The 21,862-nt window shown below is 33.6% G+C and overlaps 4 protein-coding genes across 6 annotated transcripts in view; 2 read left to right on the plus strand and 2 right to left on the minus strand.

The window, feature by feature from the left end:
• Nucleotides 1-41: 41 nt before the first annotated feature.
• On the plus strand, nt 42-954 carry LOC123004446 (protein canopy 4). The gene is made up of 2 exons (XM_044397724.1): nt 42-314; nt 371-954. The coding sequence occupies exons 1-2, from the start codon at nt 209-211 to the stop codon at nt 901-903; spliced, it is 639 nt and encodes a 212-aa protein (XP_044253659.1). The 5' UTR covers nt 42-208; the 3' UTR covers nt 904-954.
• On the minus strand, nt 951-18,547 carry LOC123004445 (transmembrane protein 178B). Of its 2 annotated transcripts, none has more exons than XM_044397723.1 (7): nt 18,299-18,547; nt 13,265-13,394; nt 11,006-11,116; nt 8,525-8,662; nt 5,227-5,324; nt 1,963-2,128; nt 951-1,603 (listed from the first exon to the last, which is right to left on the minus strand). In XM_044397723.1, exons 1-7 carry the CDS (start codon nt 18,422-18,424, stop codon nt 1,491-1,493), a joined length of 882 nt encoding a protein of 293 aa, XP_044253658.1. In that variant the 5' UTR covers nt 18,425-18,547; the 3' UTR covers nt 951-1,490. The 2 variants fall into 2 exon arrangements, with proteins under 2 accessions (XP_044253658.1, XP_044253657.1); XM_044397722.1 differs by lacking the exon at nt 1,963-2,128 and adding an exon at nt 2,159-2,324.
• A 331-nt stretch (nt 18,548-18,878) lies between these two features.
• On the plus strand, nt 18,879-20,756 carry LOC123004040 (zinc finger protein 43-like). The gene is made up of 2 exons (XM_044397152.1): nt 18,879-19,551; nt 19,636-20,756. Exons 1-2 carry the CDS (start codon nt 18,982-18,984, stop codon nt 20,674-20,676), a joined length of 1,611 nt encoding a protein of 536 aa, XP_044253087.1. The 5' UTR covers nt 18,879-18,981; the 3' UTR covers nt 20,677-20,756.
• Nucleotides 20,757-20,788: 32 nt separating this feature from the next.
• Nucleotides 20,789-21,862, minus strand: part of LOC123004044 (histone H3.3A) — a 2,247-nt gene continuing 1,173 nt past the window's right edge. For both annotated transcript variants that reach the window (XM_044397158.1, XM_044397159.1), the window contains exon 3: nt 20,789-21,366. In XM_044397158.1, the coding sequence (XP_044253093.1) occupies nt 21,238-21,366 (129 nt within the window). In that variant the 3' untranslated portion in view covers nt 20,789-21,237. The remainder of the gene's footprint in view (nt 21,367-21,862) is intronic.

The raw sequence follows: 21,862 nt of genomic DNA on the forward strand, positions 1-21,862 counted from the left end.
TTTAAACCGGCCAATCATTACCAAACAAATTTCATAAATCTAACTTATGCTTGAGTAATTTTTATTACCCCAAATGTTGAAATTTCAATCAATAATAAATACATTGTTCGACCAATCATTTTGCTCCACATTGTCGGATTATGAGATAAAACCCCGAGTCTTCCCAATTTTGAGGTTATGTAAAGTTCTTTGAGCCGAGTCAGACGCGATGTATTTACCTCAAATTTGCCTAATTTTCACACTTTGCGTCCTTTCTAGCGTCCTTGCAGTCACAGAAGAGGATGAGGGCGTAAAATACGCCAACAGATGTGAAGGTAAATCGCGAAAACCCCCGAAATAAAGTGAGGTTAAGTAAACAAAAAAATTTCAGTTTGCAAAATATTAGCAGTAGAATTGGAAAGCCGGCTCGAGGAGACTGGTAAAACGCACGACGTGATCGAAACCGGCTACGAAGTCGATGACGTCAAACCGAAAAAAAAGAAAGACTACAAGAAATCAGAGTTGAGACTAGTGGAGTCTTTGGAGGGTGTCTGCGAACGGATTTTGGAGTACAACATCCATAAAGAGCGTGAGGATAGTACCAGATTTGCGAAAGGGATGAGTCAGACATTTCAGACCCTTCATGGGTTGGTCGACAAGGGGGTTAAAGTCGAATTGGGGATCCCCTACGAGCTTTGGGACAAGCCCAGTGTCGAGGTCACAAACATGAAGACGCAATGCGAGACTCTGCTAGAGCAGAACGAGGGGGATATCGAAGAGTGGTATTTCAACCACCAAGGGAAGCAAAGTCTCAAAAAATATTTATGTGAAGACAGGGCGTTGAGAAATGAAGACACTTCGTGTCTGAATGAAGTCTTCAAGGGTGATAAAGGGGACCGAAAGTCGAAAAAAGATGAATTGTGATAATATACCTAATTATGCTCTCTTTAGTTTTTAATAAAACACTCGAATGAGTTTGTCTCGAATTTATTGCAACGTTTTTGATAACAAAAACCTCCAAAAAATACACTAAATATGCAATTACGTTAAGTACACAACATATAAAAATACAAATATTGCTAATACATAAATATGATTACAATTACAGTCATATAACAGGTATCTTTCCGATATCGGGGCCCGAAATCAAAATAAATACGTCTCTGACTAATAAAAAATGCAACAATGGCAATTATTACATCAATTAAACACAACTATTTACAAAAAATGACCGTGATTAGTTGATGTGGGGGCAGGGCGGCACGAATACTGCTACCTGATTGGTCAAGGTGTCAAGGCAGTCTTTTGATTGGTCCCGACTAGTCGAAAAATTAAATTTAGTTACTCCGTTGGCCATGTCAACCTGCCCTCCCGGCCTGCTGCAATTACCTAACGACTTATTTATTTACAACACTCATTCWTTTGTTTTGTTCGCAATGATGGCCAAAAAATGTCGAAATTTAATACTATTTTGTAGAAAATGGAAGACACGTCAATTGCGTCGTTGTCCTTCAGTAATTATACGGTCCATAAGCTGATCCTGTTGTGTAATACGGTCCTGCGTAGGCTTGAGGCGCAGGAACCGGATATCCGGCATATGCATATTGTTGTTTTTGCGGATACACTGTAAATTTTAATGGTGTTAAGTTGGCAGAAATGGAGCGATTGATGATACAAATAAATGATTATCTTACAGTGACTTTGGTTATTATATTTAATTAGATACAATCATGCGTCATGATCAAAATGATTTGTCATTGCCATCTGGGGAAACAAATCAGTTTGAGCATAAGAGAAGTGAAAGAATTTTGGTCAAGCTTAGAAAAGCGGAAAATTATCAKAATGACTTGACATGGAACAGGGTTGTTGTTACAATTGAACCCTGCTGTTATTGGGATTAAATCAACAAGAGATGAAAAAATCGGCCATTTTGTGTTGCAAAAATGTCGGATTTTTTCGATGAGAATGACCCCCGAAAGTTACCAGGCATTAAATACTGCATGTTGATAGCTTCTTCCCGTTCCCTTTCGCCCCGAAGACACATGGCGGCTCCAGAAAACAGGATGGCAGCAACCAACGACCATCCCACCCCAACCCATGCGATCATGTAACTCCAATCATAGTTGACTCTGGTATTGTCACGTAGGACCTACGAAAATACAAAACACAGATTACACACCTGGCATTATGTACTGTACGTTGTTCAATTGCTCCTTTTCTTTCTCGGTACTGAGGCAACACGAACCAAAGAAAAACATGAATGAGGCACCCAATGCGCTGAAAACGCCAAGCCAGCCCAGGACGAAGCTCCAGTCGTACATGAATTCGGTGTTCTCTTGCAGGATCTAGATTTGGGAGCGAGGGTTGATGAATTTTTATCGATATGTCCATATTTTGCTTATTTCAAGACTACAAATCAAATATCGTTCACTGCTCTTACTGCAGCTTCGTAACTCAAAAACATAGTCAGGTCAAGTCTAGAAGACCATTTTCTTTTTATATTTCTTATATTGTTGTTCTTATAGCCATTTTATACAAGGTGTCCCAGAGCTCCATATTTCTTCGATTACTCACTCTTACAGTAAAGAAGATAACGAAATGCGGTTTCTTTTGGACGATAGACATTCATTTTTTCTATAGTCCAAAAAACTTTCGTCATTAATTTCTATACAGGGTGTTTACAGTCTTGGAGTTGAAAATTGACCTAGTAATAGAAGAGTACAGAAATACTGTAACCGAGAAAAAAACTCACACAATTGTTATTATCAAGAATGTTATTTAACTCCAAAATATTGGTACACGGTTTGAGGGTCACTGGAATTATTTCCTTGTTCAGATAAAATTGTATTGTTGCAACAGATAAAAAAATCGTATCCATGACAATGAAAGAGAAAAGTCACTTCATAATTTTAACACTGTCATCATTTGATTTGCTTTTGCGTTAGTTTTTATCAAAATTCGAAGATCTTCTGTTTAACCTCTTTCAGCGAATGGTTTCCAATAGGTTTGATTCGTTTMWTTTTWATTTTTCTRCWAATTTATGAACATGTATGGCAAAATATTAAAATAATTAATTGGTTGTCGTGATTATGATTTACGGTGAAACACAAGGTAATGATACTAATGGCCATTGTTGCAGCCGAAGCAGCAGTTCTTAAASAAATAGTGTAAAATTAATAATTTCCTTTAACAACGTGAATTTTTGTATTATATAGCGTATTAGTTTTCTTCTACCGTAAATATCCTCTCATTTAAATTTCAACCTCAAGACCGTAAACACCCTGTATAGGGTGGTGCAACAAGGTTATAATTTTTCTAGGTTTATAAAAGTGTACAATAAAACAGGTAAGGTTTAGACCTCCAAACCCTAGTTTTTTTAGAAAGCTTATTAAAAGCTCTACACGATAAAGTAATAATATACAGGGTGTTTCATTTGAAAAAATCAAGTTACTTGATATTTTGCGAATGTCAACACTCTGCAGTAGTTGCAAAAGATCATAATAATTTAGAACCAGACTCAGTAAAAATGGTTGCAATTGTATTTATTCACTTTTTCTTTCTAACAAAATCGTTGTGATTTTTAAAAATGGTATTTTTTTTCATAAAATGGCCCATAAATGATAAACGGTCCATAAAACCTAATATGGATATTCTTAGAATTAAAAACTCTTTCAAATAAGCGCATAATATACCGGGTGTACCATAAAAAATATAACTTGTTGCGCCATCCTATATAGGAATTACCTATAATGACGAAAATATTTTTGGACCATAGAAAAAATGAATGTCTATCGTCCAAAAGAAACCGCATTTCGTTATCTTCTTTACTGTCAAAATAATCGAAGAAATACGGATCTCTGGGACAACCTGTTTATTTTATTTTTGTAGAATGCAGGCCATTTTGTCTTATTTTAGAGTTTTTGATTCTTCTTATTTTTTTTAGTCTATTACTCCAGAAGTATCAGTATAAAAATCAGTCTTTGTGATGGTGTATATTACCTACGTTTTTTCTGAAATCGCATTTGTTTAAATTAGTTAAATTTTAAATTAAATGTCACAAAAAAAATGATATATTAGGCAACCAACATTACAAAGGTGCATACTTCATAAACTATTCCGTTGATTTTTTAAAAGATTTCAATTTTTCAATTAATGATTTATATGAGTCCGAAAAAGTACTTCTTTACGGAATTTCTTGGATTACATTACAAACTATTTTGTCCACTTAATGGACAATCTCTGATAAAAAAAAAAACATAAAAATTATGAGGTCGGTGGGCGGGTTTTGATAAAGAATTAAACCTACGTCATTTTGCAGATTTTTAAACACTGCTTAGTGATTACAAATACTTGTGGTTTTTCACTACAATTCAGGCCGTCATTACGGCTTAAAAAATCAAAAAATGATTTTTCAAAATTGCGTTTTATCGCGAAAACTGTAAGAGCCACGGAAAGGGCAAAAAAACTGTCGAAATCTACTTAAAATTATCAATTGATGTTATAGTTTCGGCTAAAGACACGCTTAAAATTTTTGGATTTTTTTGATAAAAAACTTATAACTGGAATATCGTAGGTTCAAAATGGTTTTAAAAGGCAAATCCCCGGACGATTTCACATGAAAATTCATCGATTCCGGGGTGACTCCGAGTGATTTTCAGGCATTAGAAAAACTATGTATTTCATCCTGTGACTTTGAAATTAAGTTGGTAACATAAATTACCAAATACAAACGTCACACTTTTATGGCATAGCCGTCATCTGTGACATAATAATCTGTGGTACGATATCACCCACAATTCGGTGTTGCCAACTCACTATAATATGATTTTTTTTGAAAGCATGGCATTATTTCAAGGACATTTTGACATTTCATTGAGAGGTTTAGGAAGTTTAAATAAATAAAAAAAAAACAAAAAAAATCGTTGATTCATTTGTAATTTTAATGAATTTTCTCGGATAATTTTTTAAATAAACTTGTCAAAGAAAATAAATCCAGTTGCAAACTCGCTAACAATTAAAAATCTGGGGAATTTCTTAAACCCCAGATAGGGAATAACTGCAAAAACTACTCGTCACAAAGCATTTTAAACGTCTAAAGAACAACATTATTTCGAATGTTGCTCGACCATTTTAACGATTTTTTAATCACTTTTATGGACCTAAATTTGGATGATATTTTTGTAGTTTTTGAAAACATTGCATAAAACATTTCGATAAAGCGGTCAACCGTCGCCAATCTCGACTTACGTTACTCCATTGTTGGTAAAATTCCTCCCCGACAACTTTTTCCTTCTCATAATATTCCACTCCGTGCCACAGACCCATTCCTCCAGCACTCAACAAGCCTGCAATAAATCGATTTTTCGGTCAATACATCACATCGAAATGAAAAGGATTCTTCATAATTGGCAGCATTGTTACGTTTCTGCGAAATGACGTGTCATCTGCTTTGCAAACACACAATAGGAGCAGCAATAATGGGATTGTGGACGCTTTCAGACAATACTCGAAGCTGTTAAACGGAAATGAAAAGACACTTATTGACACGAGAACATCAAGTGTCGCTTCAACGGTATTTTAGTGAAAATCAATTTGGGAAAAGTGACCCACGACCTGGCCCCGATTGCCATACGTGGTTTCACACAATTTGAGAATTATTCAGGAATTAGCAAAAAGAAAGAAAGTGAAGAGAAAATTGCACGCGAAATAACTGAAATTATGCGAATGAAATAAAAATTCGATTAAAATATAGTATCGGCCAGCAGCTGGTTTCCTTTCAAGTTCCTAGTTTCTTAACTGCATTTCCTTCATATAATCAATCTAATAAATGCACTTTTACAAAGACTCCTTAAGCGCACTTCCGTTAGACACCTAATCGCGGCTGCAGTAATAAGTTTTACACTTTTACACCAGCCAAATTGCAGGGTAATCAGTGTCCTTGGAATGGAAAATTAGCGCCGAAATCAAAGAAGTTTTATTCTTGGAGCAGAAAAAACAATGCATTTTTAAATTTAAAAAAATCCAGGTTTGAGCCCGGATCAAAACAACTTTTTTTGCAATTCAGTAACAGCGTTAAAAATTATATTTGACACAAGGAAGAAAAACTAGAATAAAAGCAGGTAGAAATATACAAAAAACAGTTATTATCACTTTCTGATGAGCATCTTTCTTACATTTTGTTAGAAATTTTTTTTTGTTCAAGTTAATAGTAATTACATTATTTTAACTAACACAAGCATACATAAAGAAATTAAAACCTAATACAATTTTAAAAACAATGATAATAAAAGACCAACGTCCAAAATTTTGACACGTCTACTTAAATTATTTTTTACTTTAAATCCAAAGCCGATACAAAAATTTTACAAGATACAAAAATTGTTAAAAAATAATATACCTTTCAAATAAAAGAAGAATTACGCCCACTCAGATTACGTATAACAAAAGTATGGTTCAAAATGTGCTTTACAATAATAATAAAAGAAAAGAAATAGCACCAAAACATGTGGTTTTAATATCAAATCAACTGTTCCAAATTTGATAAAAATCGATTACTGCATTAGAAAAAACGAAAATAATTTTTAAACTTTGGCGCCGTCTAACTTGATATAAAGGCAAGTGGGGTAAACTTCAGGTAAGTCTTTGTCCCCATCTTTTTGTTACACCTGTATATAAATTTAAAACAATAAAAACATTAAAACGTAGAAACCAAACAATACATTTTGTTAATAGATGATGAGTTAACAGTGATGCAAACTTAGAACCGAGATCATACTCAAAAAACGCGAGTTCGATTCCGGGTTAGGTCACTTTCTTTTTAGATAAAAAAATATCTGAAATAGATAGAATAATGGCGGTGATCGTAATAATAACACAAGAATTAATAAAATGAAAGTAATAAAGGTAAAAATCAATAAAACTCAAAAAAATGAAGGCGAAGCTATTAAAAAAATAAATTTGAATCAAAAACTAATAAATATCTCTTCACATCTCTCGTATTTTTAATTGGTTCATGAAAGAAAGTAAAAACAACGCAACGTAATTTACAATTTTCCCAAAAAACAATTTATTATTGATTTCTTAAGTTTTTTGTCATTTTTTGATAATATAAAGTAATTATTTCTAAAATTAGATATCCGCGAGGAGCCGATAACTTAAAAAAAATGTGTATAACTAATTCCAATTCTAAAAAAATCCATCGAAATTCTAGTAATCCAAAATAATTCTATTGTTTTCAGATTAATTCCTATAATTCTAAATTAATTCCTGATATTCCAACTTTTACGTAAGTTCTACCGAAATTCCAGATCACAATTCCATTGTTTTCGGATTAATTTTTATAATTCCAACTTAATTTCCGTAATTCCTTAATTACATAATTCCTATAATTCTAAATTAGAAATTAGACGTAATTTTCAAAAAAATTATCTCCGATAATTTCAAAAAGAAATCCAGTACCTAATAATTCTACCGAAATTACAATTATTTATCGTAATTTCATTATTGTGATATTGTGTACAAATTAACGTTTATAATTCTAAATTAATTCCGAGAGTTCTAAAAAATTCAACGTAATTTTTCCAAAGATATAATCTCCGATAATTTCCATACCATTCAAAGATTGTTTTTAAATTTTAATCTTTTTTTTAAATTTGTACACAAAAACTATTTTGACCAATAGAGAATGAATTCTTGATTTTCAAACAACGATGAGCATTGTTAAACAAAATTTATTGTTAAACAACAAACAAAAACACAATTTTGAACTAATAGGCATTAAATTTTTGTTTAAAATAAACAAAACCATCTTCTATTTTTTTCTTTTTCAATAATAATTATTATTTCAAATTATGTTTGTATTTCCCTTGTAAAAACAATTACAAATAATAACAATAAAAAATTGTATATGTATGTTAAGGTTTACCTATAGTGTAAAATGTTGAACGTCTATTTGAATTTCCCGCGCTACCGTTTCACTTCTTAATCAATTCTGACCAAAATAGCAACAGATTACATTTAGGAAACTCTTTTTTCGTCATTTTGTGGGAGGAACTAAGCTTATTTTTAAAATTGTAGGCGGAGTTACCAAAGGAAAATTCGTTATTTCTATAAAAATCCGTGCATAACTTTTTATAGCAATGTTTTCCCCTAGTGGGCGGAGCTTAGTTACCCTTTTAGACTCCACCTTGGAAGTAGTTTATACGTTTGGGTGATAACAAATAATTTAAACTTTAAATAAAATAGAACAAAATCAGCCTCTATTGAAGATTTCATTACTTAATTATGTTATTTAAATGTTTTTTTTTTTGTGATAATTTGTGGATATTATTTTCAAGTGAAACTCAGCCCACAATCCGTAAACATTCCCTCGAAAGTCTTCAGTGAATGTCTTCACTTACAATGCACAATCGAGCATTCCACACGGCAGGCATACAAATTATCACAATCTTTATTAACGCAGCGCTTCGATTATCAGAATAGTTAATGCCTCGTCAAATGAAGCGTTTAAAGGTCGTCGACTCGGACAATTTTTAAATTTCCTTACATGCAAGCAGCATCAGAATCGCCGTGGCCGTGATATTGCTTGGGGACCTCCTCCAGCATCCGGTGACTCCGGTACATAAGGCGGCGAACACCGCTACGAAGGCCAAACTGAAAAGCGCGATCATGGAACGTCCCATATCTACAAAAAAAAAAAGAAAAACAAAAAAAAATGTTCGTCCTAGTTGGCCACGCTTTGTACTCCATTTGAGCGTTATTACCGCTAAGACTAATGGATTTAATATGTTTATTGTGCTAAGTAACGGATGTTTCAGTTGAAACGATTTTCCAATCCAAGTGCTGAAATGTCCATTATTAAAGTACCCGTTTGCACCCTAACAGTGTTGCCACGTTTGGGGAAATTTCACCAGATCTGGTGATTTTCGTGTTAGTCTAGTGATTTGGTAAACATTTTTGTAAAAATCTCTAGTGATTTTTTGAAAATGAAAAAAACTGCTTTTCCAGTATTTTCCAAGTTTTCCACCAGAAACTTGATTATTTCGTCAATATTTTTAGTTTTGTTTGTTTTTTTTTACAAGGTTTTACTAAACAYGACTGAAAATAACAATTTAGTTTTGTCTTTTTCGAATACTTTTTCAGCTAGAAACGCAATTATTACGCAAAATTTCGTTAAAAACAATACAAAAATTCAAAAAATTCGACCAAAAACGGCGTTATTTTTGCCTTTTTTAAGTGTTTGAGCACGTTTTTGAGATAAAAACAAAAAAAATTCTAAAAATGTTGTTGAAACAAGCAAAAAAATTACAAAATTAAATCGAAATTGGTATTATTTTTAGCCTCGAGCCTCGTTTTTGAATGAGAGGCTCATTTATTTTGCAAAATCTTGTCCAAACACGCTTAAAAGTCACAAAAACAATTGTGTTGATGTTTCACTCGATTTAACTGGTTTTTGAGCAAAATAAGACAAAAATACGATGGGAAACCACAAAATTTGTCCAAAAATGCTTTTAAGTGCGTTTTTGGACTAAAATCTCAAGTTTTTCACTAGATTTTGCTAAAACAAACTAAAAAATAACAAAATTAAGTCTAAAATTACATTATATTTTTGCATTTTTCGAGCATTTTACACATTTTTCAGCTAGAAACGCAAAATTTTGTTAAAAACAAGCCAAGAAATCACGGAATTAAGCCGAAATGCATGTCATTTTTGTTTTTTTCAAGAGTAAATTTTTAAGCTTAAAACTGTTGTAAAAATTCTAATATCTGGTAATTTTTGAAAACGAAAAAAACTGTTTTTCTAGTATTTTCTACGTTTTCAGCCAGAAACTTAATTATTTCGTCAATTTTTTTCAAAAAAGTCGAAAAGCCACCAAACTGGTTAAAAATAGTTCTTTTTTTTTACAAAATTTTAATAAACAGGATCGAAAATGACAATTTAGTTTTGTCTTTTTCGAATACTTTTTCAGCTAGAAACGCAATTATTACGCAAAATTTCGTTAAAAACAATCCAAACATTCGGCCAAAAACGGAGTTATTTTTGCCTTTTTAAGTGTTTAAGCACGTTTTCGAGATAAAAACAAAAAAACTCTAAAAAGTTTGTTGAAACAAGCAAAAAGATTACAAAATTAAATCGAAATTGATATTATTTTTAGCCCGACTTACTTCGTTTTTGAACGAGAGCAAAATCTTTTGTAAAAATTCTAATATCTGGTAATTTTTTGAAAACGAAAAAAACAGTTTTTCTAGTATTTTCTACGTTTTTAACCAGAAACTTGATTATTTCTTCAATTTTTTTCAAAAAAGTCGAAAAAGCACCAAATTGGTTAAAAATAGTTCTGTTTGTTTTTTAACAATATTTTACTAAATAGGATCGAAAGTGACAATTTATTTTTATCTTTTTCAAATTTCAGCTAGAAACACAATTATTTCGCGAAATTTCGTTAAAAACAATCCAAAAATTCAACAAATTCGACCAAAAACGGCGTTATTTTTGCCTTTTTCAAGTGTTTAAGCACGTTTTTGAGATAAAAACAAAAAAACTCAAAAAAAATTGTTAAAGCAGGCAAAAAAATATAAAATTAAATCGAAATTTATATTATTTTTAGCTTGTTCCGCTCAACTTTCTTCGTTTTTGACCCAGAGGCTCATTTATTTTGCAAAAAAAAAATCTGAAGTTTTTCATTAGATTTCGCTAAAACAAACTAAAAAATCAAGAAATTAAGTCCAGAATTACATTATTTTTGCATTTCTCATGCATTTTAGCACGTTTTTCACCTAGAAACGCGATTATTTTCCAAAGTTTTGTTGAAAAATCACAGAATTAAGCCGAAATTCATGTCATTTTTGTTTTTTTTTTCAAGAGTTTAAATGGATTTTTAAGCCAAAAACTGTGTTTTTTTCGTGAGAAATAGCCATACAAATCGTAATCTCTGGTGAAAATTTGGCGAATTTTTCAACTCGGATATGGTGAATTTTATGTTTTTGAACTGGCAACACTGACCCTAACCTCAATTTTCGCACTTACGTAATCTAGCCCAAGCGTCGTCGGTGAAGTCCCTAGTCTCGTTGTTGTCATCGGAAAGATAGTAGTTGATGTTGTTGCAGTGGGTCTCAACGGGGCTCAGGTACGTTTTCACTGCAACACACAAACACACCAAATTGGAAAATAGTTGTACGCAATCCGAGCATTTAATTGCTCTCCATTGTTTGTGTAACTATTTGCGAAATTATTGCCTAGACCGGATACGTAGTAAAAGTCGACTTTTTCGACCGACTATGTAAATAATGGTAGATTTTTGGCGGTTTTGCATGTGGTCGAGAGAAGACGTGACTGAGAGTGAATCACAATTTGCTCGAAACGTGACCGAACAATGCTTCACGGATGGGTTGAGAAGCAAAATTTTAAGCCCGAGAGCGAAAATGGCGTTTTTCTCGTGGTATAATGACTTTTTTGCTCCACGGTCGAAATTATTCAACTCATTTACATAAAAAGTAGTAAGGTTTGGGGTTATTGTTGCAATTGAGCATAAAATGGCGGAATTGAGCAATTAGAAAGGTTTAATTAATCAAAATTGAGATTTGATTAGAAGAAAAATACAAAACTTATGTCTCTGATTGCAACTCGGTTTTAATTTTTCAAAGTTGGTAGTGGCGTCAATGACCGGTAAGTGTCAAGTAAGAGATAATTCCCCCTTTTCCTTACACAATTTTTTATTAGAAAAAAAATATTTTTCTATTGATTTTGTGCAATATCTTGTTTTGGTCACAAAAATCAAAGTATTTCAAAAATTAAACAAAATCGACCAATGAAAAATTAAAAAACTTAAAATTTTATACATATTTTCTTCAATTTAACAAAATGTTTGATTTTGTTGTGTTTTTGTGTAATATATTATTTTTTTTTTAATAGTGTGTTAAATAACTAAATTATTTAGACACTTAACATCACCAAAATAAACAATATTTTATAAGAAAAATTGAGAAAAAAACTGTTTATATTATGTAACCCATTTCTGACACAGGGTGTATTTGTTTTTGAATAAAATAAGTGTTTCTTTTTTCAAATTTCCAATTTGCTTTACAAGTTTGTCCATCACAGGAAAAAGAGAAAATTTCAAAATTTTAATGATAAATTAGAAATATCGATAAAATTTCAAGGGTCAATTTGTGGTCAAAGAATTTAATTAGAATAAAATAGAGAGTTAAGAGAATTTAGAATATCAAAAAATTGACACAATTTCATGGAAGACAGTTCTTAAAATTTCCCCCAAAAAAAAACATTACCTAATTGTAATTTTGTAATTGTGTTTTATCATTTCTGATATACAGCTTGTTTTGTTCTTAAAATAAGTTTTTTTATTTTTATTTTCACCGCCTACCTATCAGAATTGCTGTAAAATCTAACTGATCCTACTAATATACCAAAAAATAAAATAAAAAAATGTTTGAAGTTTGTACTTTCTGCCTCAATTTAAAACAGTTTATAGCATTGTAACTCATTTCCAACACAGGGTGTATAATGTATTTGTTATACAGGGTGTTTTCTTAATATTGCGAAAAATTGCAACTACATATTCTACATCGAAAAATAACACTAATTTGTCAAATAAACAATAGCCCTATAACGCTTCGTTACGGATATACAGGGTGATAAAGTTTCAGGATAAAAATTAAAATCCATTATAGTTCCTCTAAAACCACTTGAACTATTTTCATGAAATCTTACAGGCTTTGTGAGCAATTGAAAGCGCTTATTATACAAATTTACACAGGTCTCTTCCCTGTGTGAATTTGGATATTGTGTATATCCGACTTTAAACACCCAATTGTTTTTAAAGGGCCATCTATCAAAAATGACAATTCTCAAAAAGTCGGGTTACTTACTTCACACATAAAATCTATTGACACAATTTAGTTACTTCTGCTGCCAACATAGACACAACCCACACACTAGAGGTGGCGGGCTAGGGCTGCCAACTTTGCAATAAATGAATTGACCGATGAAATTTGAAAGGTCAAAGTATTTAATTAGAAAGTTAAGATCTAAAATATCAAATATTGAGTTTGAAATTTCCGAAAAATAATWAGTTGGAATTTTGCAAATTGCCCACTTGGGAGGTGACTTTTCCATTCATAAAAGTGAAACAAGCGTCCATCTGCTTTGGAAAGTTTATCAGTTTCATATTTAACTCTTCACATTAACAAAATCCGCAGCCAGCGTCCCAAATCTGGCTCCGAGAGAAAGTTTTAATTGTTGGATGTATTCGATCGGGTTTGTACCCACCTGTCGGAGGCCTTTCTTTCGGATAACATATCCTGAAGAGTCCTTTCGTCCTCGTGTAGTAGTAATATTTTGAAGTGAGACTCTCCAATTGAGCTTGGCTTTGAGCGTCCGAATGTTTACTCAAATAGTTCTGTAACAAAGAGGTAATTAGCAATTCTAGTTGCAAGTGAATTTGAGGTATTTGAGAGTAGGCGAGCCAAGGACGGTCGCGCATTCCAATCTCTTAAGACAACCAAAGATGATTTTTCCAACAGGTCGTGTTTTATCATGACAAAAAAAGGAAAACACAAGAATTGGGAACTGTTTATTTTGCCCCAAGCGGGTCATTTCCTGAAATACGTGGTATTTTGATAAGAATGTGAAACTCTTATCAGCATATTATAGTGGTCACACTGTTACCTGTTTCAGTTATCTCAAACAAATATTTGTTATTTCGAAAATTGGTCATTTTTATGAGAAAAATTCTGACAAATTCTCGACAACCCGGAATCTTCCGATTTTCAGGCCAAAACAGAGTTTTTTTTCGAACATTATACATATAATATTGACGTATCAACAAGAAATTACAGCCTAAGATTTAGGGATATTCGTGAATAGGTTGCCATAAATTTGGTTAGGTTGGTTTTTGGTGACAAACAAAAAATATCGTAACCAGTGTCAAAATTTAGATTAAGACACCTATTATCGTATCAACAATAAATTACTCCCTAGGATTTAGGGATATTCGTGAATAGGTTGCCATAGATTTGGTTAGGTTGGTTTTTAATGACAAACAAAAGATATTATAACTAGTGTCAAAAATTTAGGTTAAGTCACCATCTACAAGTCACCTGTCAGTTTGTATAGACAACTCAATTGATAGTTGACAGCAGGTTGACAGAAAACGTCAACTGTCAACAACAAGGGGTAACCAACACTAGGCATTACTTCTGAAAATTCTAGTTACAAACAACATGAAAAACGTAATTTTCCTAAAAYTTCAAATCCTAGGTGGTAATTTCTTGTTGACAAATCTTTATCAGCTTGTATGGATAATTCAATTGATAGTTGACAGCAGGTTGACAGAAAACGTCAACCGTCAACAACAAGGGGTAACCAACCCTAAGTATTCAAAATCACTTCTGAAAATTCTAGTTACAAACATGAAAAACGTAAGTTCAAATTTCTTGTTGACAAATCTGTATATATGCGTTTTCTAGGCGTCGCAGCCAGACACCACGTGAGCAATTTTCAAAAATTGAAATTTCATTGTTGAGGAGCGTTTTTTACACATATTGTAGATCGTGTTTTAAACTTCAATTCGATTCAAAATTTGAAAACTGTTCTTTGAAATTGAAAATTTTGGAGTTGCCAACGGAGCCCACAAAAAGTCCCTAAAAATCGGCGCTGCCAACTCAATTGTGCTAACATTATGCACGGCCAGCTGTCATTAAAGTGAAACGTGCCATTAGTAGAATGAGTCGTTAACAAAACGTCTTGGGAAAATCAGTGCGATTTATCATTTCAATGCACTTTCTTTGGGGTTTCTGAACCTGACGCAATAAAACCAAACATGCTGTATATGTTTCAGGAAGCGATCTATATACAGCGACCTCCATCATTAGAAAGCATTGTGATACAAAATACAACTCTGGGAATCCACGAACTCTCCCATAACTTGTGTTTGACACTCCACTTAACAGCTTTTTAGTAGTGATTTATGCTTTTTATTAGAAAAACAAAACATAGAATTTCTATGCGTAAATGTGTGCCAATTCCGGAAAAACAACAATAATGGTGAAATGATATATCGATAAATAAGGTCAACGATTTGCTTGAACAAATTCAAAAGTGACCGAGTGAAATTTAAAAACGATGATTTTCGCGCCATGAAGCGTGGAAGAATCGTCAATTCGATACTCGAAAAGACGAAATTGTTGCGGTTTGCTTCACTTTCATTCATGATTTTGTGCATTCGGAGGACATGGGAAAGTTTCACTGGAGGAAATCGACTGTGATGCGATTTTGGTGGCAACACTGGACATTGCTGCCAACTCAGTTTCCAGACCACTTTGATACACATGAAAAAAATTAATAACACTGCTCAAACCTCTCATTACGCATTGCCAAATGGGAAAAAATCGGCCAGTTCCATGGCAGGTGAGGCCTCCGAACCGTTATAAATGCCTGAATCACGTTTCGATATCATCCTTTGGGTCATCGAGCCGATAAAAATGTTAGAAAGTTTTGTCCTTATATTGAAAAAAATTGCATTTTGAAGTGTTGATATTTTATGTGGGGCGACTAATTATATGCATTCCATTATTAATCATCTGAAACACAACGGACAAGACGAGAATGCAGCTTGGTCTACTTTTGCCATTTATGTGTGTTCCGTAATATTCAACTTTGAAATGGTTTGAGATTTTGACGTGGTTAGCATAACGAATTGAACGATTTTAATTACAGTTACAGAAATTTTGATTTTTATAAAGCAAAAAGTAAGGAAAATGAGCACAAACGTGAGGTCAAATTGAGAATTGCACCATTAATTACAAGTTTTATTATCATCAATCTTCAAAAGTTGCACATCTTGAGATTTAGTGCCGTCATGTTGGCATAAACCAAGAACGATTTTTTCACCTTAATTATTATAGTACTAACGGCAAAAAACTAAATTAAAATCTGCTTATTTCTGACGTTACTAATTATCAATTTTCGCATTTTGATTTAGTTGACGTTAATGACACGTATTATAACAAAAAAATCTGTTGGCTATACTGAATTATTCTTTCTTCAAAAACGAGAATAATTTAGTCGGGTAATTATTTAATGAAATGCACGATCTTTGCATATTCCATAATTACTAAATCATTACCTAACTCGCAATTCATAAATAAATTACAATTTTCAATGCATTAACCTTCAAAACACAGTTGTCACAACTTTATCCACGTGGTAGGACATTATAAAAAAGCGCCACTTTTAAAAAAATAAATTTAGTTCGCAATAAAAAAACGAGAGCAAAAGTGCGGATTGGCCCGGCCCGGACTTGTTCCTAGTGTCACACTGAACGGTTCCATTCCTTAATTAGCCGAAATAATGTCACTAATAATTAATTACAGTTAGAATTCGCGCTATTTGCTCACACAAGGAAAGGAATGCAAAATGCGTTCGAAATAATTGTCCGAATTGCATAACAACAAATACAGGTACCTGTATTGCGGATGTAAAGTGGGTGGGTCAAGGACCCAAAAATTGCCTGAAGATGATCACAACGACTGAAACACGTGTCTGAAAATTTCACAAAAGGGGTCATTATTAATGTGACCCCGATTTAGAGAAGCATCAATGAATTAATGCGTAAGTTATGGCGTAGTGACAGCTGTGATGAATAAAAACAATCAAAAAGGCCGCTTGTAGAATTGCAAATTGTGGTACACTTTGTTTTCTCTACTACTCATCTCACAAGCAATAAAATTAACCTTGCAATCAACTGTATAGAAAGTGGAAATTCTTTCAATATGCGATTTTTGCAATTTGCATAAATTGTAATTTGCCACCATTTTGATTTTTTTGCCGTTTGCGTGATGAAAAATACCAACACACTTCGTAATTATTATTTATTTTTACATACAATTCTCATTACGTAATTATGCAAGGTGTACGCCCATTTCGGATAAGTTTCGTTTTGTGTGGGTGGTAATTAAATTATTTCAAGTATTACACTTATGTAAGGTGATGAAGATGCAAGAACAACTTTCGAGAGCGATTAGATTTTTTACTGAATGTAGATGAACTAATTTACATAATGTGACACCAAAAAAATGGCGAATTTTACATAACCTTAAATGCCACAAAGCGCAAATCACACTGGAACAATACTTATATTTCAAAATAACCTCACACCAAACTTAATGACTTGGAGAAATTCTCCAAAAAAACGTAATTTCTTCATAAACTCCTCTAACTTTCATCTGAAGAGTAAAAAAGAAAAGTTGATGCCCTCACTGATAATAATATACGTATAGCGTGCGTGATAAAAGACACAAAAATAAAAGTAAAAGCTTCATTGGACTACAGTTTTTACACTCTAAAATTGGGATTTTTATTTTGTCACGTTGGCACAAGTCAAGTTTAAACAATGTAAAATTTGGCATTTGGAAAATTTCAAAAATAGTGTTTTAAAACTGTAAGATTTGGCCTATATTCTGATCTGGAATTTGCTAAGTCAACGTTAGATACTTCTTACACTTCCAAGTTTCTGACATTTCTATTCTCTCTATTCATCATTGTCTCGTTTTGTAGGTTTTGTGAAAAGAAAATCCATGACGTTTCTTATTTATGCCAACTGGGGTTACAAATTTAAAATTTCGTGCTAATAAACAATTTAAATAAATACAAAAACAAAGGCATTTTAAATGTAATTTAATCCTAATTGCAGATGTTTGTTAAATATTATTAACTGTAAGTAAAGCCATTAAATATAATGAATCTGCTTTCTCGCTTGACCCATTGTTCATGCAACCATTTAATTAAAATGTTCAAAAACGTAAATTTAATATTCCTTATTTGATTTGAATGTTTGTGGTGCAAGTACCACCTTGAAAATTTTTCGTAAATTTTTGAACCTTGAAGGTCGCACCAAAGGGTGCATTACGGAAGAATCGCCGGAACTTAAAAAAAAAATTGATTAGCTACAGGTGTGTGTAAAACAATTCAAGGTCTCGGCCCTCACACACTTAATTCGATTTGACAAATTAAAAACCAATTAATAATGAATTGTTTACGAAGTTTGTGGCCTAGTCATGGAGTCATAAGTTTATGTCATAGCCCAATTAAGAAATCATGTAAACGCAAAAACCACTCAAACTTCGCATTTTAAATCGGAATGTTGGAATTTAGTGGTCCTTTGCTAAATTATGCACTGCTCAAACAATAACAGTAACGTAACGGTATCCGCAAACATATGCGAACGTCTTTTGTTTTCGCATTACTTGCGTCGCACACTGTACCCGCGTTTTTTCGAATGAAATTTTAAGGAATTCGCCTCACCTGAATATTTGTGCGCTTAACATCGATATAAAGCCAGTTGTCTGTGGCAAAGGCGATGAACAATAAGGCAACAGCGATGATCGAAGTGATTGTTGCTAAACTTAGAGTAACAGCAGAGCACGGCATTTTGCAGAAATTTTCAAAAATAACACAAAAACACTAAACTATTTCAACTCCGGAACATGTTAACTAAGACCACGACCGACCGAAACCTACAACAAACTCGGAAAGTGGTCCTCTACCTGCTTGAGGAAACGCCAAGAACCTGTTTCATACCTGCGCAAGAAGTGGGTGAAAGTCCGCGRGGCCCCCATACCACCCTATGCAACCAACAATAACAAATATTCATCAACAAGAATAGAACGAAATTGAGTCACCTTGTATATTATTGGTGTATAGTTGGTTGCCTAATCACAATGTATTGTTAGCTGTCTATATTAATTTAAATTAATATTATTAGAAAAAATGTAAACAATGCTAATAAATTCTCAATTTTCCTGTTGTTTTCTTTGTTGATTAATTTTGGGGTTTAAAGAAGCGCCATAAGTTTCAATTTGGTGACGTCACAAGGACGCCTTTATTGATTTTTCATAGGTTATGTTTAGGGGGTGTTTTGAGCCCCCGACGCTCTGAAAATGTGTTCCTCCCGCAAAAAACGGTGAAGCGTCGGCTTTGAAGCCAAAATGGGAGAGTTCCAAGCCTCGCAAAACACCCCCGAAACTGTTGAACCTCCCGATTCAAAAAAATCAGTTTTTGCAAGTTCCTTGAATGAAAACATTCAAATTAAAACCGAAACTGCGTATAATTCTAGTCTGGAAGTCGAGTCTGATGAGGAGTTCGAGTTGAAACTCATTAAAAGTGAACATTTTGAGCAGAATGAAGATGTTTTGGACAACGAAACAACTCGATATAAATGCAATATCTGTTTGGAGGATTTTAAAGTATTGGTGGATTACAGAACGCATAGGAAGGGGCATTTTATCGAAAAAAGGACATGTAAGGTGTGCCACARAGTGTGCCAAAGTCTTAGCAAATTGGAGATTCATATGAACACGCATTTGGGGCTAAAGCCTTACAAGTGCACAGTCTGTGACAAAAATTTTGTCTCGAGTAATCAACTAAAACTGCATGGGAGGTGCCATTCGGACGAAAAACGCTATTCTTGTAAAAAATGCACCAAGGCGTTTCGGCATTTGGGGTCCCTGAGGAGCCACATGGTCACACATGACGACATCAAGGAGTTTCAGTGTAAGGTACGATCATTTTTCATGATGCAGACCGCAGACTAAACAAGAAAGGTCAACGCGGACCGCAGACTAAACAACACTCTGTTCCAGCAATGTGGGGAAAACTCGCGCAATGTGGAGGCATACCGCAAACACCTGGAGTCCCACGGCCAAAAAATCGAGATAAAGTGCGAGCTTTGCAACAAGAARTTCTCAACGGAGCGCCATCTACAAACCCACTTGAAGTCCCACAGCGAGTTGCAGTACCCCTGCGAGTACTGCGGCCGCATTTACCCGTCTTTGTACCGCCTGAAGCGCCACATTAAGCGTGCCCACATTCCGAGCGTTTGCGARGAGTGCAATGCCATTTTCTACGACAGAGCTATGTTCACACGGCACAAAAAGCAGCACAATGAGGGTAAACCCGTCTCGTGCTCCTTCTGTGGCAAAAACTTCGACAAGCAGAAGAATCTCAGCGAACATGTGCGTCTCCAGCACAAGGAGGACGGAAACATCCACAAATGCGACTTGTGCGAGAAAGTCTTCATTAACGCGTCGCTGCTTAAAAACCATATCAAAACGCACGATAAGTGCTTCAAGTGCACATTTTGTGCGAAGTTGTTCAGCTCGAGGTACAACCTCGAAACGCATTCGGTGACACACACCGGGGAGAGGAACCACAAGTGCGACATCTGTGGGAATGTTTACTCGACGAAAACCAGCCTTAAGAACCACCAAGCGACGCACAGCGAAGCGAGGAYTTTCAAYTGTGACCAATGCCCGAAATTGTTCAAGACTAATCGGAGGCTGTATGTGCATAAATTCTCGCACGCCACTGAGGAGAAATTCGAGTGTGGAGTTTGCAATGCGAGGTTTAAAGTCAAACAATACTTGAAGTATCACATGATCAAACATTCGACCAATAAGCCGTTTGAGTGTAAAGTCTGTAAAAAGAAATTTAAGCACAAGAAATCGTGGGAGAAACATTCCAATCACGATAAACATTTGAGAAATGTCAAAATGGAGGCACAAATTTGCGGGGTTTGTGCACACGAGTGTGACACTAAAACCGATCTTCTGGAACATAGTAGGCTCTGTCATGGGGAATCCCCGATCGTAGAAAAAATAAGTATAAAAAAAGAGAGTTGTTAGTCATCAGTTAGGCTTTAATTTCGTTCCTTTTGTGTTGTGATATTTATTTATTTTTGGCGTGTGATAATAAATCCCTGTACTTAAAATTGAGTTTTACTGAAAATCGACCTGATGAATACAAGAAATCCTTTATTAAATTAAAATATTTCCTACATTTTACACTAAAAAAACTTAAGACTTAAGACAAAACCTTAAGATACCTTACTTTCTATTGAACATTTATCCATTACTGCGAACAAAACTAATCCACATACTTTGAACACTTTTTTAATTGATTAATTACGATAACTACACATTTAAATGTCAAATCTAAAGCCGTCAAATGAATCCTCTCCACGAGGGGCAGTATATAATGGATAAAAACTGATAGAAATTTTCAGCTACTGTATGATTTTTTTAAACACTCACCGCTACGTCAAAACTCCAAATCTTAGTCTTGACGTCCGATTTTTTTGAACAAATGAAAAACACAACTACATGAAGAAACGAAATATAATCAAAGGAAGAAAAGAAAAACGAACAATGTAACCTACACTGATTATATAAATATTTCGAAGAGATTTATGCACGTTCTCCACGAATTCGGCGGGCCAACTGTATGTCTTTGGGCATAATGGTCACCCGCTTGGCGTGGATAGCGCACAAGTTTGTGTCTTCGAACAGACCGACGAGGTATGCCTCGCTGGCTTCCTGAAATTAAAAAAAAAAAAAATTATGCAAACTAAAAACAATGACAAACTTGATTCATATTAAAATACAAAATATTGTGATATCCGAGGTGCCATTTTAATTTCAAAGCCTCCCATTGATCCACATTATTAATTATTTATTCATCAACAAAAGGGAAAGTAATTGTTATAAGTTGCAATTTATTCAAATTAAGACTAATTATTACAAATAATTAAATAAACAAGCCAAATGTGACGCCATTAAATTTCCATGGCCACCACAATTTTTTACAAGTGATAAATATTTCTTATTGGCAAAAACACACTCATGTATTAACTGATCATTAAAAAAAACTCAAAAATTAACCCACTCGGTACGTGCAATTTTTTTAAACTTTTTTAAATTTTTTAAAATTATTATTGCCTTGTTTCATTTCATGTTTTTTATATTCTTTTAGAATATAAAATACAAAAATATAAAAAAGTGAATACATTCACTTTAAAATATAAATATAATA

Source organism: Tribolium madens, unplaced genomic scaffold, assembly GCF_015345945.1.
Source record: "Tribolium madens isolate multiple individuals breed KSU strain unplaced genomic scaffold, Tmad_KSU_1.1 Scaffold_1;HRSCAF=32;Tcas5.2_LG8, whole genome shotgun sequence".
NCBI lineage: Eukaryota > Metazoa > Arthropoda > Insecta > Coleoptera > Tenebrionidae > Tribolium > Tribolium madens.